Source organism: Natator depressus, chromosome 16 (assembly GCF_965152275.1).
Source record: "Natator depressus isolate rNatDep1 chromosome 16, rNatDep2.hap1, whole genome shotgun sequence".
Taxonomy (NCBI): domain Eukaryota; kingdom Metazoa; phylum Chordata; order Testudines; family Cheloniidae; genus Natator; species Natator depressus.
Window position 1 is genome coordinate 6,870,520 of NC_134249.1, and position 14,685 is coordinate 6,885,204.

The window sequence follows — 14,685 nt, forward strand, 5'->3', positions numbered from 1 at the left end:
AGTATTTGACTTGACTGGTCTGGCCAGTTATTTTTTTTAATGGCTTTGTAAGAAAAACCATTTAATTGGCTGGGTCTTTTTAAATTGGGTCTAAAGATCTGCATGATTATCACAATACTCTGGGATATCCAGTGTTAAAAGTTTCTGCATCCAGCCGAAGATGCTGCAGTGTTCCCACCTCCACCGTTTAAGCAATAACAGATCAAAACTGTTGGAAATCCAGTAGCTGTCTGCCACCAACACGTAAGTGCGCGGCACGCGTGTGAGAGAGGGCTGGAGTCGCACGAGAGTGAGGAGGCGTGCGATGTTACTGATCTCTTATCTCTATGCGTTATCTCTCTGGAGACTAGCAGTGGCTGTTGAAGGGGGGTTGCGGAGTTGCCTTGTGGTTGGGATTGTGGTAGGCCTGCCTTGCCGGGGAGGGTGCTGGGTTGTCCTGGTTTTTTGCATTTCAAAGGCGATACCCCTTGGTGGATGTCTGGGCGGGGGAGCTGTTTCACAGTGAGGTTTGCTCCCCCTCGCAGGGGCGCAATGAGAGATAACGGGAAGCAACGCATCTCTGGTGCCCCCATGGCAGCCGAGGCCGGGCGTTGCTAGGCACACAAGTGGGAGGCTGTTGCTAGGGGCGCCATAGAGTCCCGCCAGGGCGTGAGGCTAGAGAGGCACCCGGAAGCGGGCTCGTCTGGCGCGGCTCCGAGGCAGGATAATGGCGGTTGGGGCGGACGGCGGCTGGCGGTTGGGAGCGGTGCGCGCGCCGGGCTCTGCTTCCTGAAGCCGCCGTTATGTTCTCGGCCTCGCCGCCGCCGAGACGGGACTTCATCTCGGTGACCCTGAGCCCCGGGGAGGCGGCGGGGGCAGGCGGCTACAACAACAGCAAGGCCTGGAGGAGGCGCTCCTGCTGGAGGGTGAGGGGAAGGGAGGGACCTGGCCCGGGTGGGGGCCTGCTTCCTGCGGGAAGGGGCGGGGCCCAGGTGATGTGGCCGCCCCGCCCCCTCCCTGCTGAAGGGGGTCTCATGGACTGTGAGGGGTCCTGCCCCTCCGCTGGGTGCGGGGAGACGCTGCCCCCTGCTGGAGGTTCAGGGGGGGCCTAGTAGCCCCGCCCCCCTCCCCCACTGGAGAGGGCGGACGCTGGGGGAGGGGAGACCCTGCTGGGGGAGGGGGTGTTTTCCCCTGCAGTCAAGGGAAGAGGGAATGTCCCCCCACTGTTTGAAAGGTATGGGGAGGGGGTGGCAGAGCCCTTATGGGAGTGGTGCTCCCCACTTGATGTGGAGGAGGGTTGGGGGTATCTCTGACACTGAGGCAGGGGTGCAGAGGACAGGCAGTGGCAGTATCAGTGAGGGAGTGCCCATTCCCCCCCCCCGCCCCCTGAAAGGGCACCCTAGGTAGTGAGGAAGAGGGCATAAGGCACCCCTGCATAGGGAAGGTGGGTGACAGAGGGCAGCATCTCTCTCTTCCCAGTCTAAAGAAAAGAGGTAGGATATGCCTAGAGGGGCAGGTTGGACACTGGATGTCATCCGGTCCCGTCCCCCCAGCCTTTTATCCTATCCATCTCAAGGAAAAGAGGTAGGATGCTGGTGAACATGCTCGTGGGGGGGGTGGTCTGGGGTTACACGCCTTCATCTCTCTCTTGAGACAGGAGAGAAATGAGGAGAAAGCATTACCAACTTTCATTCCCTTTCCATCCTGGTGAGCTGCCGCGTTTGTACTTGTCCTAGGGAACCACATTGGGGATAAGGATACAGGTAGCCCAGGAGGTAGTTGTGACAAAAGGTGACACAGAAGATTGAGCAATATCAACATCTCACCCTTTGCGTTGGGGGAGGGATGTACAAGATCACTGTACAGCAGTGGTCCCCAAACTTTTTACCTCAAACCCCCCCCCCCCACCACCACCTTGTCTGTGATTCCCTGCCCCCGGAGCCAGGAGCAGGGAATGTAAGCAGGAGTAAAGGGGACTGGGCCCAGGAACAGAGCTGGATGGCTCTCCCTCTATGCGCCCCCCACTCTCCGGGCTGGCCTGGGCCCCGGTTGGCCTGGGCCCCAGCTGCCCCCTCCCCAAATGTTCCTCTGTGCCCCCCTAGGGCAGTGTGCCCCACAGTTCGGGACTTCTGCTGTACAGTCAGCAGTTTAGGGAATAACAGGGAACATATGTCTATGCCGGTTGGCAGAGTGAAGTGTGTTGACATGTCAGTCTTCACTGAAATGTTTGTGGCCTGTGGTTGCCTGCAACAGTGTGGATGCACCTGGTGTCTCAACCCTGGTAGGAGTGGAGTGCAAGGTTTGTGGGAAGTACCGTGGGGCAGAAGAGCTTCTGGGAAACTGAGGGATGTGCCCAAATGCTGCTTTGCCCAGTGTGGGAAGGGTTTCCCAGTGCAAAAAGTTAGCAGCAAGCTGTTACACTGGTTTAACAAAAAACAAAAAAAACCAAACAAACAAAAAAGAGTGAAATGGTATGTATGGTGTGAGGGCACTAAAATAGACAAGACCCAAAATGCTATCACTAAATGCAGTTTACTGAACATACGTAATAGAAGGCTGGTTTTTACTCTTCTCTGGCTGCTGATTTCATCGGATTGTCCTTAATTGTGAACAGTCTTTTGTTTTATTTTCTTGTTAATTATGCTGTTGGTTTACTGAACTTTCCCAAAGCTGAATGTGGATGGTTGTCTTTTTTTGGTGGCAGTTTCTAGTTTATATAAGTTTCACAAAGAGTGATTGTCCGAGGTGGAGTGTCTTGCTTTTCCTATCCAGCTTGAGATGCTTATTTTATTTTTAAGCTTCCTGCTTTGATGCACTAACATAATTTTTTCATTCTCTCTCCCCCCTCCTCCTCACTCCTATTTTTCTTCTGCTTTGCATGTCCCTTATGTACACTTCGTTGGCCAGAAGGGAGGAGCCTCTGGGCTCTTTTCCAGAACCACATCTGGGCAGATGCATAGATCAGCCAGTGAAAGGTTGCTGTAAAAATCTTTGTACTGTAGTTGATGTTCTGTCCAGGATATTTATCACAGTGCAGTTTCTCTAGGCTCTACAGACTCTGCCAGTGACTGGCCCTGATTTGTTCTCAGACCCAGCCTACCATATGCTAGCATGCTGCGTTGCTACTTTCCATATCATGACAAAGTAACTGATCGATTTTCAAAATAGGAAACAGTGTAAAACCTACACATAATCAATTTCATATTTCTTACTCTGAAAGAACTTCCATGGGCTGGTTGGTTTGATAGCAATGGGCTGGCTTTCTACGTGTCATGCTAAAGAGTCTTCCTCTTATTTATTTTCTTTCTCAAAGAAATGGAAGCAGCTTTCTCGACTACAGCGGAGTGTAATTCTCTTCCTGTTTGCCTTCTTGGCAGTCTGTGGAGTCATTTCATACACAAACATGGGGGAACAGTGGAAAAGTACGTCTTCCATACAGTTTAAGGTTGCCCTAATAAATGTCATAAATGGTTTAAAGATTGCATGTTCTTAGTTTTTGTAATTACATTTTTGCAAGATGTGCTCAATGTCTACCAGAAAAAAATATTTTATTCAGAAGTTTAGTTAATGTTACATACATTTTATTGCAAATGTTCAGGTAGAAATTACTCTATCCATCCCTTTTTTTAAAAAATTTGAATAACAGTTCATTTTGGTTCTTTATCATGAATATCTGAAGTGACATTTTGTTTTGGCTAATAGTGAGTTTAGAGGATGCAAACATCCTTAGTACTTAGTTTAAAAAATAAATAAAACAGCCCAAACCTAAAGATTTAGAGCAGTGGTCCTTAACCTGGGGTGCACGCAACCCCTGGGGGTGCGAGACAGGCCAGATTTTTTTAGAAGGTACATCATCGAAAACACAAATTAAGCTCAGGCACATAAGTACAACTACTTTGTTTCATCAAACCTGTGTATTTATTAACATTATACATTTTTTAACGATTACTGTAATATACAAACAAAAAAATATATCTAGGTTTAAAGAACTGACCTACTTCAACGATTTTTGATAAGGGGTGCGAGAACATATTTTGAGAACCAAAGGGGTGCAGGCTGCAGTCAAGGTTAAGAACCACTGACTTAGAGGATAAGAAAAACAGTTCTCTCTCCATTGTGATTATGCAGAAGGGTTGAACTCTTTTTAAGCACTTTACGGAAAGGTCCAAGTTTGCCTTCAACACTGTCTTCTTTCAGCATTGAAAAGTTGTTGTTTTGTTTTTAAAAAAATCAACAAAAAAACCCCAAATCTATTATTATGGAGGCTTGTAATTTAACACTTTCAGTTAGACATGCAAGATCTGTAGCTTTTTTCCCCCTGCCCTCCCCCCCCCCCCCAAAAAAAAAAAAAAAAAGGTATCACTTGCATATAAAATACAGGTGACTACTTTTGTGCTTGTCTACATTTGGTGTGGGGAGAGTTAGTTTTCCAGCTAGCATCTAAACTGTTAATTCCTTATGCCAGGTAGTTTGATATGTACTGAATGTATTTTATCCGTATAGGTCTAACGAACAAATCATCAGAAGATCAGAAGACAGAACCAGAAATCCCTGGATTGAAACCAGCAAATCCAGCTGTTTTACCAGAACCACAGAAAGCAGATGCTAACTACCCAGAGCTTTCACTTCAGGTATTGCAAGGAAAAATGTTCTTCTTAACCCTAGCGTTTGTGAGAGCTGCAAATAGCATTTAATTCCAACAGCTGTAATGGAAAAAGAAACGAAGGCCTGTTATAAGAATTAATTTCCTATAGGTAGAGAACTCAACTCTCAAGAAAGGCTTTGGTTCCAGTGTAGTATTTCTGGCTTTTGTATGTATCCATAGACTTAAAGAGAAGAGAATTGCTCTGATTTCTGAGAACTCGCTTCTTAGCTCAGTCTGAAGGAGCTAGTCAGCTGTCTAATAGGACTGCTAATACTCATGAAAGCATTTTGGGAGGTGGGGGTAAGATATTTCTGGAATTCTCAGTTGACATCATGTGGGCTTTATTTAATAGTGAACTTGTGTTCAGTATGTTTCCTAAACCACTGGTGTGCTTGTCAGTGCTGATACTTCAGGCTTTTGTGACCTGGTATTCTAGGCTCCATCTTACTATCTTGAGGAATCTGCTTGTGCTTGGCCTAGGCCCAGGCATACCCACCATTGCCTGCCTCTCATTCAGCAATATGTGCTCTGACCTGCTGTGGAGCTCTCCAAACCTCAGTGCTGGAAATCTGAGCAGCCCCCAGGCTCTGTGGCTGGCTAGAGTGTGCACAGTTGAATATGAAGCAGGGGATAGTCAACATCTCTGGTAAACTGCAACAGCTTCCCAGAAGAGGTGGAAATAATAATAAATCTAGTAGCTCTCTAACTCCTGAGATCCTCTGCAGGTGTGTGAAAGTTATTTATTTTATGGATACACTCCTAACGGGTCATACAAACTGTCTGGTTTCTAATAAATTCATTGGGGAAGTAATAGGAAAAAGGAGCTTTGTTTAAAGTGTGCATGTGTGTGTGTTTGTGTCTCCACACACGTTGTCCTGTTCACACAATTAGTTCAGGGAATTTAGGATTCTTTGTTTTAAATGAAAATGATCTCTCATGTGGTGCTTTCTTCTAATTTGTATAATGTGCATCTATTACGAAAAATAATTCCTGATATAGGATCACTTCTGCATGTGTAAGCTCTTAGTAACACATCTCTTTGTTATAACTAGTATCAATTATTGCACCTAGTTATATATATGTGTATAATAAGTTCACATTTTTGACAGTGCTCTGTGTTATGTATATACCTGGTAATGATACAGGTAGGCTAATATCTTCACCGATAACTGTTACCCAAGGAGCTATGTACAGTTTTACCAGAGGTAAAAAATTCAAACATGATTTCCCTCCTCCTCCGCCTGTCTGGTTGAGATGAAAGGTTGCATGCTGTGACCTGTAGTCCCCTGCACTACATCTCTATATTAAAAATGAGGGTGTTCTCAGATTGCATTGTACAACTCTGGGATGCTTTGGGACTGGGTATTGGCCACCCATGCAGTAGATCATATGCATCTTGATTTACTTTTGCCTTTTTTTCTTAGAAACACTCAAAGCTGCTTCACGTCCGACGTGGTCCGCCTAATCTGCAGATCAGACCGCCACGGAGAGATGGAAGAATAAAGGCCCAAGATGTTGCTGGCAAGACTGAGGAAGAACCTGGCCAGGCTGATAAAGAAGAGAAAACAGAAAAGTCCATTATTAGGTAGGTAGAAATATTTCCAACAAGTTACAATTTGCTGGAGCAGTCTTCTAGTTTTATTTTTATTCTCTCAGAATCTATTGGGAATAAGATGAATGTACAAATTTGTGAGGGCTTTTCATTGTCTGCCTAGAACGTTATTTTACTTATATGCTCCACTCAGGATTTCAGGCCCTATTAAACTAAGCACTGTACCAATGCACAGGTAGACGCAGCCCTTGCCCTGAAGAATTTGCAGTCTGTAGGATTATTTCACTCTATCAATTTGTTCTGTGTTAGATGCTAATACAATAGCACAATCATCATTATCTTAGTCCTGATGTACATTTGCAAATTGTAGGGGTATAACTGTCTGTTGGGGTGTGTGTGTTTTTAGGTTTTTTTAATCAGTGTTATTATGCATACTAACCTTTAGTATGGATGCACTTATACAAATGTAAAGGTGCCTTATATTGGAATAGCTTATTCCCCTACCCATATGGGAATAGCTATATTTGTATAAAGCACCTTCATACTGATGTAACTGCATCCACGCTAAGGAGGCTGTACTACTTTAACCATATTAACCAGTATTGTGAAAGCATTACAAATTTCTGGTGTATTAATCATGGTGTTCACTTAATTTGGGAGTAAGCAATAGCGTTTGACTTCATTGCTCAATATAGAGAGAATAGTAAAAGTTGACCACAGATACCTATGGTATGTTTACACTAGATATAATTTCCTAAAATTTTTCTCACCCTTGCTGCCACTGGTGCAGCTCAGTTGGTGCGGGCAGTGGCACCTAGTCTGCACTAGTGTTCTAGCCATCATATCGTCGAAACCCTCGCACAGTGGTTGTAGAATCTTATCTACCCAAGCCCTCCCACCATTGCTACTACTGGTAGAGCGGCACTATTGGCAGCAATGATGGTAAATCTAGGAAAATAACTTCGGTGTAGGTCTGTAGTATGCTAGTAACAATGTCAGTATTAATGCAGTAGTAGTAACTGGATCTATAAGGTCTATCTTTTTTTAACATGCAAGCTTTGTGAGTTCTATAAACCATGCTTCTCTGGGGGTAGCTAAAGTTCATGTTGAAATTCAGTTAATGTACAGATACATAAAAGGATGTAGTTAAAACTGTTAACCCTCAACGTGAACCTTTCTTGACTTTGGTCCTATTTAAAAGGTTTTACCTTCAGGAGTCTGTCTATGTAATTCTTTTCCAAACTGATTTATGATGCCACTTTGTTGAGGAAACCATGTAACAAAACAAGCCCTTTACATTACTGCTATCCTGTGCCAGGGCCGCCCAGAGGATTCAGGGGGCCAGGGGTCCTTCTGGTCCGGGTCTTCGGGGCACTTCGCCGAAGACATGGAGCGGGAGGACCCCCGACGCCGAATTGCCGCCGAAGACCCGGAGTGGAAGAAACGGCGGCGGGTCCTTCACTCCGGGTGTGTTCAGCGGCACTGAAGGACATGCCCCTGAAAACTCTCTTGGGGGCCCGGGGCAAATTGCCCCACTTGACGACCCCCCCTCCCCCCCCCCGGGCAGCCCTGTCCTGTGTTCACAGTTGAATTGGTAATGCTCATTTGCATGAGACTGTTTTAATCAATTGGAAGTGATTCATGCAATAATTTCAAACCTGGAAGTCAACACCTGTAATATTTTCAAATGCAATGATCTTTCACACATTTTGAGTTTGTACATTTCTGATTCCTTTTAGAAATTCCATTACAGCAGCAATTGTTTCATGGAATCCTAAAAGCCTTCATATTTCTTAATTCAGTTCAATAAAAGGTTCATTACCATTTGCCTGGAAGAAATCACTGACTTCAAATCAATATTAATGAGCCAATAAGTGATCTTTTCCTATTTTGTGCCATGATCAAAATCTCATTTAGTTCCCTAAAATACAAGGAGTCTGGTGGCACCTTAGAGACTAACAGATTTATTTGGGCATAAGCTTTCGTGGGTAAAAAAAAAAACAAAAAAACCCCAAAAAACCCACTTCTTCAGATGCATGGAGTGAAAATTACAGATGCAGGCATAAATATACTGATGCATGAAGAGAAGGGAGTTATTTTACAAGTGGAGAACCAGTGTTAACAAGGCCAATTCAGTCCGGGTGGATGTGGTCCACTCCCAATAATTGATGAGGAGGTGTCAAGTGGACCACATCCACCCGGACTGAATTGGCCTTGTTAACACTGGTTCTCCACTTGTAAAATAACTCCCTTCTCTTCATGCATCAGTATATTTATGCCTGCATCTGTAATTTTCACTCCATGCATCTGAAGAAGTGGGGTTTTTGGGTTTTTTTTGTTACCCACGAAAGCTTATGCCCTAATAAATGTGCTAGTCTTTAAGGTGCCACCAGACTCCTCGTTGTTTTTGTGGATACAGATTAACACGGCTACCTGTCTGATATTTAGTTCCCTGTTTATCAGTCTGTTGTGAAAATATGAAATGAACAATGTTTGACAGTAGAGATAAGGATAATTCATTTTAACTCTTGTCTCTATTTTAATCTAGTTAAATATTATTGAAATACCTTGTACTTGCAGTTGGAGAGGAGCAGTGATAGAACCTGACCAAATCACTGAATCTCCTTCCAGTAAAATAAAGGAACCAGAAAAACCATCATCTGTGGAAGATCAGAAAGAGCCAGGTAATGGGCTACAGACCATCACCTTTCTCATTACTGACCATGAGATTTAGATGTTTATATCTCCCTATTCAGATTCATGGTCAAAGTTATGCCATCCCTTAAATCTGCTATTTTTAGCTGAGATAGAGTTGCTTCCTGTGGGGAAGGGGAAGAACTGACTGAAAAGAGATTATGCATTGTTCATCCAGAACATCTAAGTCCTGCAGCATACTTGATCTGCTGTGACAAAACAGGTGCATGTTTTTTCAAGGTTTCTGGTGATTCACAAATAATGCTGAGAACTGAGAATATGAAAATACTGATGCACGAATATTGCATTAGCTGTACTAGTTGTTACCATGGCACAGTATCATACATGGCTGTAATTGCCAGATCATGTGTCAATAGACTGCGTGCTATACTTGTTGCCACTGTGCAGCTCACCTCTGCCTGCTTGCCACTCCCAAACGAAGTGCGGTTTTTTTGCTTCTGATATATATTGGGCACGTGCATCTGTACCCTAACCTTGTCCTGGATATTGCATGTAAACATTGAATCTTCCATTTCATTACCAAAAACAAACCACAATAAACCATAAGCCCCAGAGTGATTTATTAAATTGAGTATATTTAAACTATACTTACTTATCCTTAAGGAAAGTGCTGTCTTTATTTCTGCAGCAGCAATACCTCCTATAAAAAGAAAAGGCGTACTTGTGGCACCTTAGAGACTAACCAATTTATCTGAGCATAAGCTTTCGTGAGCTACAGCTCACTTCATCGGATGCATACTGTATGCATCCGATGAAGTGAGCTGTAGCTCACGAAAGCTTATGCTCAGATAAATTGGTTAGTCTCTAAGGTGCCACAAGTACTCCTTTTCTTTTTGCGAATACAGACTAACACGGCTGTTACTCTAATACCTCCTATGTAAGTGGACAACAGTGGAAACAGGATGGCCCTACACTAGGGAATGTTTTTGAGAGGCTCCTGGTTATTGGCTTCTCCTTTGCCTTGCCAGAATATGACAACGTTATGTTGGGGAGTACTATAGGCACCTGCCCTCAGCCACCTTCCCTGCTCTGCAAAATGTACATTCCTCTCGCTTGGTGAAGCACTTGGTCCCTCCCATATAAATGACAGGTTTCAGAGTAACAGCCGTGTTAGTCTGTATTCGCAAAAAGAACAGGAGGACTTGTGGCACCTTAGAGACTAACCAATTTATTTGAGCATAAGCTTTCGTGAGCTACAGCTCACTTCATCGGATGCATAAAAGTGGAAAATTCTTCTGTATTTTCCACACAATGCATCCGATGAAGTGAGCTGTAGCTCACAAAAGCTTAAGCTCAAATAAATTGGTTAGTCTCTAAGGTGCCACAAGTACTCCTTTTCTTTTTCCCATATAAATATATCTTACTACCATTTTTTTCCTGGTTTCCCCGTATGTGCATGCCTTCATGCACAACCTTCCTCCCCTTGTTTAAATGGACATTTGCTCCTACCTTTGACCTCTCTTGCCTTTTTTCTCCCTTCCTGAAATTGAGAAATAGGGGTGGCACTGAAAATAGGCAGCATGGCCTGATTTTCTCTCTGCTCCACCTCCCAAAAGAAGTGCCCTCCCCTTGGGAAAAATAGCTGTTTAGAGAGATGGCTTAAAAAGGACAACTTTTTCTCAACAGTGGTTTGCTGGTCCCTTGGAGACTGGTCGGGGGGAAGGAAGTGACTTCCTCCATTAATTCATCACACACTGCTTTTGAGGATTACCAGGAATAGGCAGCTGACTCTTCAGTTGCTCTCCCAGTGCAGCAAAGAATCTGGGAATCTGCTCTCTGATGAGCTAGTGGGAGAGAGTTCTTGTTTGTTGCAAAACCTAGGCTTTACTTGTAATAGCATGCAGTGCATTGGCATCCTGATGTCTAAGTGCCCTTAATATAGGTAGGACTGGTAGCAACACCTATTATTAAGGTTGTCAGACACTCCCATAATAAGACCTTTTCTTCAGTTGCTCATAACTTTTTGCCAGACTTTAACCACTTGGGCTGAAATTTTTCATGCTGGCTGTCTGCCTCAGGCTGAATTGTTTTTGGAAAATTTCAGCCAAAACTGTTCAGCCATTTTTGAGATCAAGGCTAGGGAAAATAAGTTGTTTTGCTGATAAATTCTGGTGGTCTTTTCTTTGAAAAGCTCTAGCACCCCCATGTTTTGGAGCAGGGACTTGAAATTTGGGAGTAGAGGAAAGAGATAGGGATCTGAATTAAGTTTGTACAGACAACCTTAATTCTGGGATATCTTAAGTTAAAAATGCTTGACTTGGCAACCTTAATAACGTTCTTTTATCATTAACATAGCTTTTTGTGTGTTTCTCTAAATATTGTTTTTGGAGTTCAATGTTAATGAGATTTCCATTGCTGCCTCACTAAATCATTGGTTAAAAATATTGACCGCTTACTGCAGGTTGGAAAGACCCTATTAAAAAGGAATAACTTGAGGTAACTGAAGCTAGTGTAATGTAATCTTTAGTTGCAGAGATGAGGGCTCTTGATTTTGGGTAGGGTTTGTGGAGAAAAGTCTCATGTGGCTGCATAACTCTGAGCTTCAGCATTCTTCAACAAGGTGTTGATTTCCATTCACAGTGCCCGTAAATGAACGTCAGATGGCTGTGATAGAAGCATTCCACCATGCATGGAAAGGTTATAAAGAGTTTGCCTGGGGACATGATGAACTGAAACCTTTGTCCAAATCCTACAGCGAGTGGTTTGGACTCGGTCTTACGTTAATTGATGCTTTGGATACCATGTGGATTTTAGGCTTAAAAGAAGGTAATTTTCTTTTCTCTTCCTATGTTTCTCCCACCTCAGTATTTTTTTGGTTCCAACAGTTGCCACTAAGGCCAACTGATCATTTTATGCTTGGTGTCTGAGAGGCAGAATGTTTTATTCCAGTAGCTTTTGGGGATTCTCTGTATCTATTGAACTAATATGTTCAGAGCTCCTTAAGAGAGGCAATTGTTTACACTTTGGCTGAGCAAATTTCATTTTGTCCAAAGGGAAAATCCAAAAACTTACTATTAAGGGACACACTTCTTTGTTTTTAAGGTGTTCCTTCCAACTGCATCCTGTAGGTAAAAGCATTTGTGGAATAATTTTGGTGGCTGTATCTATTGATGAATTGGCATTCCTGCTAGAAATTGGGGACTGGATTATTAGGTCTGCCTGTTGTTGTTTCCGTACTAAAACAACCAGTGCCCCAGGGTGGTGCCATGGTTACTAAGATGCTGGAGGGGCCTTTCTAATGCCAGTCTTGCAAAGTCAGTCTGGGATCTCTTAGCTTGTGTATGATCGCTGTTACTAAAGATATTCTACATATGAAATTTAGTCAACAATTCTGTATGTAAACCAGAAAATAATTCAGTGTTCTGTTGGATTTGCAATGCTTAAAGGAATAAAGCTAATAACTTAATTGTTTTTACTATAAGTATATAAGACACAGAATCCACACAAACAACAAGGAGTCCGGTGGCACCTTAAAGACTAACAGATTTATTTGGGCATAAGTTTTTGTGGGCTAGAACCCACTTCATCGGATGCATGGAGAATCCACACAGATCTGTTGATTAAGGCAGTGGTTTTCAAACTGCAGGTCGCGACCCAGTGCTGGGTCGCAGAATGTAAGGCACTGGGTTGCAGCGGCTCTGGTCAGCACTGCCGACCAGGCCATTAAAAGTCCTATCGGATGTGCTGCTCAGCTAAGGCAGGCTAGTCCCTACCTGTTCTGACACCGCACTGCACCCTGGAAGCAGCCAGCATCAGATCTAGCTTCTAGGCAGGGGTGCCACGGGGCTCCGCGTGCTGCCTCCTCTCCAAGCACCGGCTTCCCGGCCAATGGGAGCTGGGAGTGTCTGTGGGCAAGAGCCACGCAGAGCCGCTTGCGCACCTCCGCCTAGGAGCAGGACCTGCTGCTGGCCGCTTCTGGGGCGCAGCGCAGTCCGCGGTGCCAGGACAGACAAGAAGCCTACCTTAGCACCCCCGCCGACTGGGAGCCACCTGCGCCCCTATCCTCAGTCCTGAGCCTCCCCAAACCTGGAGCCCCTTCCTGCACCCCAAAACACTCATCCCTTGCCCCACCCCAGAGCCTGAACCCCCAGCCCAACCCTGACCCCCCTCCCGCAACACTGCCCCAGCCCAGAGCCCCCTCCCACACCCTGAACCCCTCATTCCCGGCTCCACCCCGTAGCTCTCACCCCCACACCCCAACCCTCTGCCCCAGCCCTGAGCCCCTCCCACATCCCAAACCCCTCATCCCCAATTCCGTTGGGTTGTGGGCATCAACATTTTTCTTCAACTGGGTCACTAGAAAAAAAGTTTGAAAACCACTGGATTAAGGATTTTATTCACTTTTCTGACTTTAACCACATTTTAATGCTGATATGCAAGCCACAATTTTACTTGCGTAATTACCTATTGTCTAGCAAAATTCCCTCCTAAATTCAATAGGATACAGTACTCATCACTTCCTGTCCCAAACTGTTGTATACTTTTTCTGTTCACTGTATGGCAGGTATCCTAATTCACTCCAGAAGTGTCTGTGTTTTGGTACTGGGTTTTAAAACCTCAATTTGATTTTTTTGTTTTTAAGCTACTGCCTTACATGACTACAGGAAAAAAAAAATCACTTATTCGGGACATGTAAGTTAAACAAGGAAACTACAAAGCAGTATTTACAAATACCTGAAAATGTCTCCATTGATGTGCGTTGATAGCTGTGGAATCTGTGGAGACAGCCACCTTTATAATAATTCCACAACAAACACAGTTTGACATGTATCGAGACTAGAAGATCAGATCTGCAGCTAACGGCACAAGAAACTGCAGGAGTCTTCCATGGTTCTATATTTTCCTTACTTGTTTGATTTAATACGTACATTTATGTACAATTTGAAATCAAACAAAAAACCCACTGTGGAAACATCTCGTTTGTGTCTCTCACTGCATGTCTGAGCTCTCTCTCGGTGTTTCATCAGGTTGACAGTGTGACTGCTTTCTTATAAAATATTTAAATATGATCTGCAGAGAGCTTTTAAAATTATTTGTGATTTAGACATGTTGAAAATGAACATCTGTTTGGAAACTTTTATATACTATTGCAATTTCCTTTAAGTGATTGCTTCATAGTCTGTAAAGCTCTTTGGGATTCTTCAGGATAAAAAAACCTCTATAACTGAAAGTTGTGTTAGAGTGTGCAGATCTTTCTCTCATGAGTCTGTGAATATTAAAAACTGCTTCTGTAAGAAAAGTCTGGATTTCTCTATTGCACTACCTATTGCTAGACAGTGATAACAAATCTGACAGCACAATTTACTGAAATGGAATGTAGAAAACCTATTTTGTCATCCTTTTTTAAGGCCTGTATAAAAGAATGTATTTGTAAACTGATTTTCTCACAAGGGAGATGGATCTGTGGGAGATAGATCTTGGTGAGCTATCCTAGTGATAGTTTAACATCCTAAGAAGCCTCAGTGGAAGGGTGTTAGTTTCTAACCTTTGCATTCTGCCTCCAGATGATTGGCAACATTTTAAAGAAGCAACTTTATTTTCCCTAGTACAAGTTCCTGGTAGTCATAGATGCCTGGTGTCCTGAATACCGAGAGAGCTTGTGCTTAAAACATTAGCATGGGACTCAACAGACTTTGGTTCAATTCCCAGCTCTGCCACAAACTTCCTGTGTGACCATGGGCTCGTCACTTAATCCCTCCTTATCTCAGCATCCAATCTGAAAAATGGGAAATATTTCCTACTTCATAAGGCTGTTGTGAGGATAGTCATTAATGATGGTGAAGTAATGCAAGAT

General features: G+C 43.8%; 1 protein-coding gene across 1 annotated transcript in view; it reads left to right on the plus strand.

The window, feature by feature from the left end:
- Positions 1–648: 648 nt before the first annotated feature.
- Positions 649–14,685, plus strand: part of MAN1B1 (mannosidase alpha class 1B member 1) — a 32,294-nt gene continuing 18,257 nt past the window's right edge. Inside the window, exons 1-6 of the mRNA XM_074974077.1 lie at positions 649–905; positions 3,293–3,401; positions 4,483–4,610; positions 6,049–6,209; positions 8,757–8,860; positions 11,472–11,657. Of these exons, the coding sequence (XP_074830178.1) occupies positions 783–905; positions 3,293–3,401; positions 4,483–4,610; positions 6,049–6,209; positions 8,757–8,860; positions 11,472–11,657 (811 nt within the window). The 5' untranslated portion in view covers positions 649–782. The remainder of the gene's footprint in view (positions 906–3,292; positions 3,402–4,482; positions 4,611–6,048; positions 6,210–8,756; positions 8,861–11,471; positions 11,658–14,685) is intronic.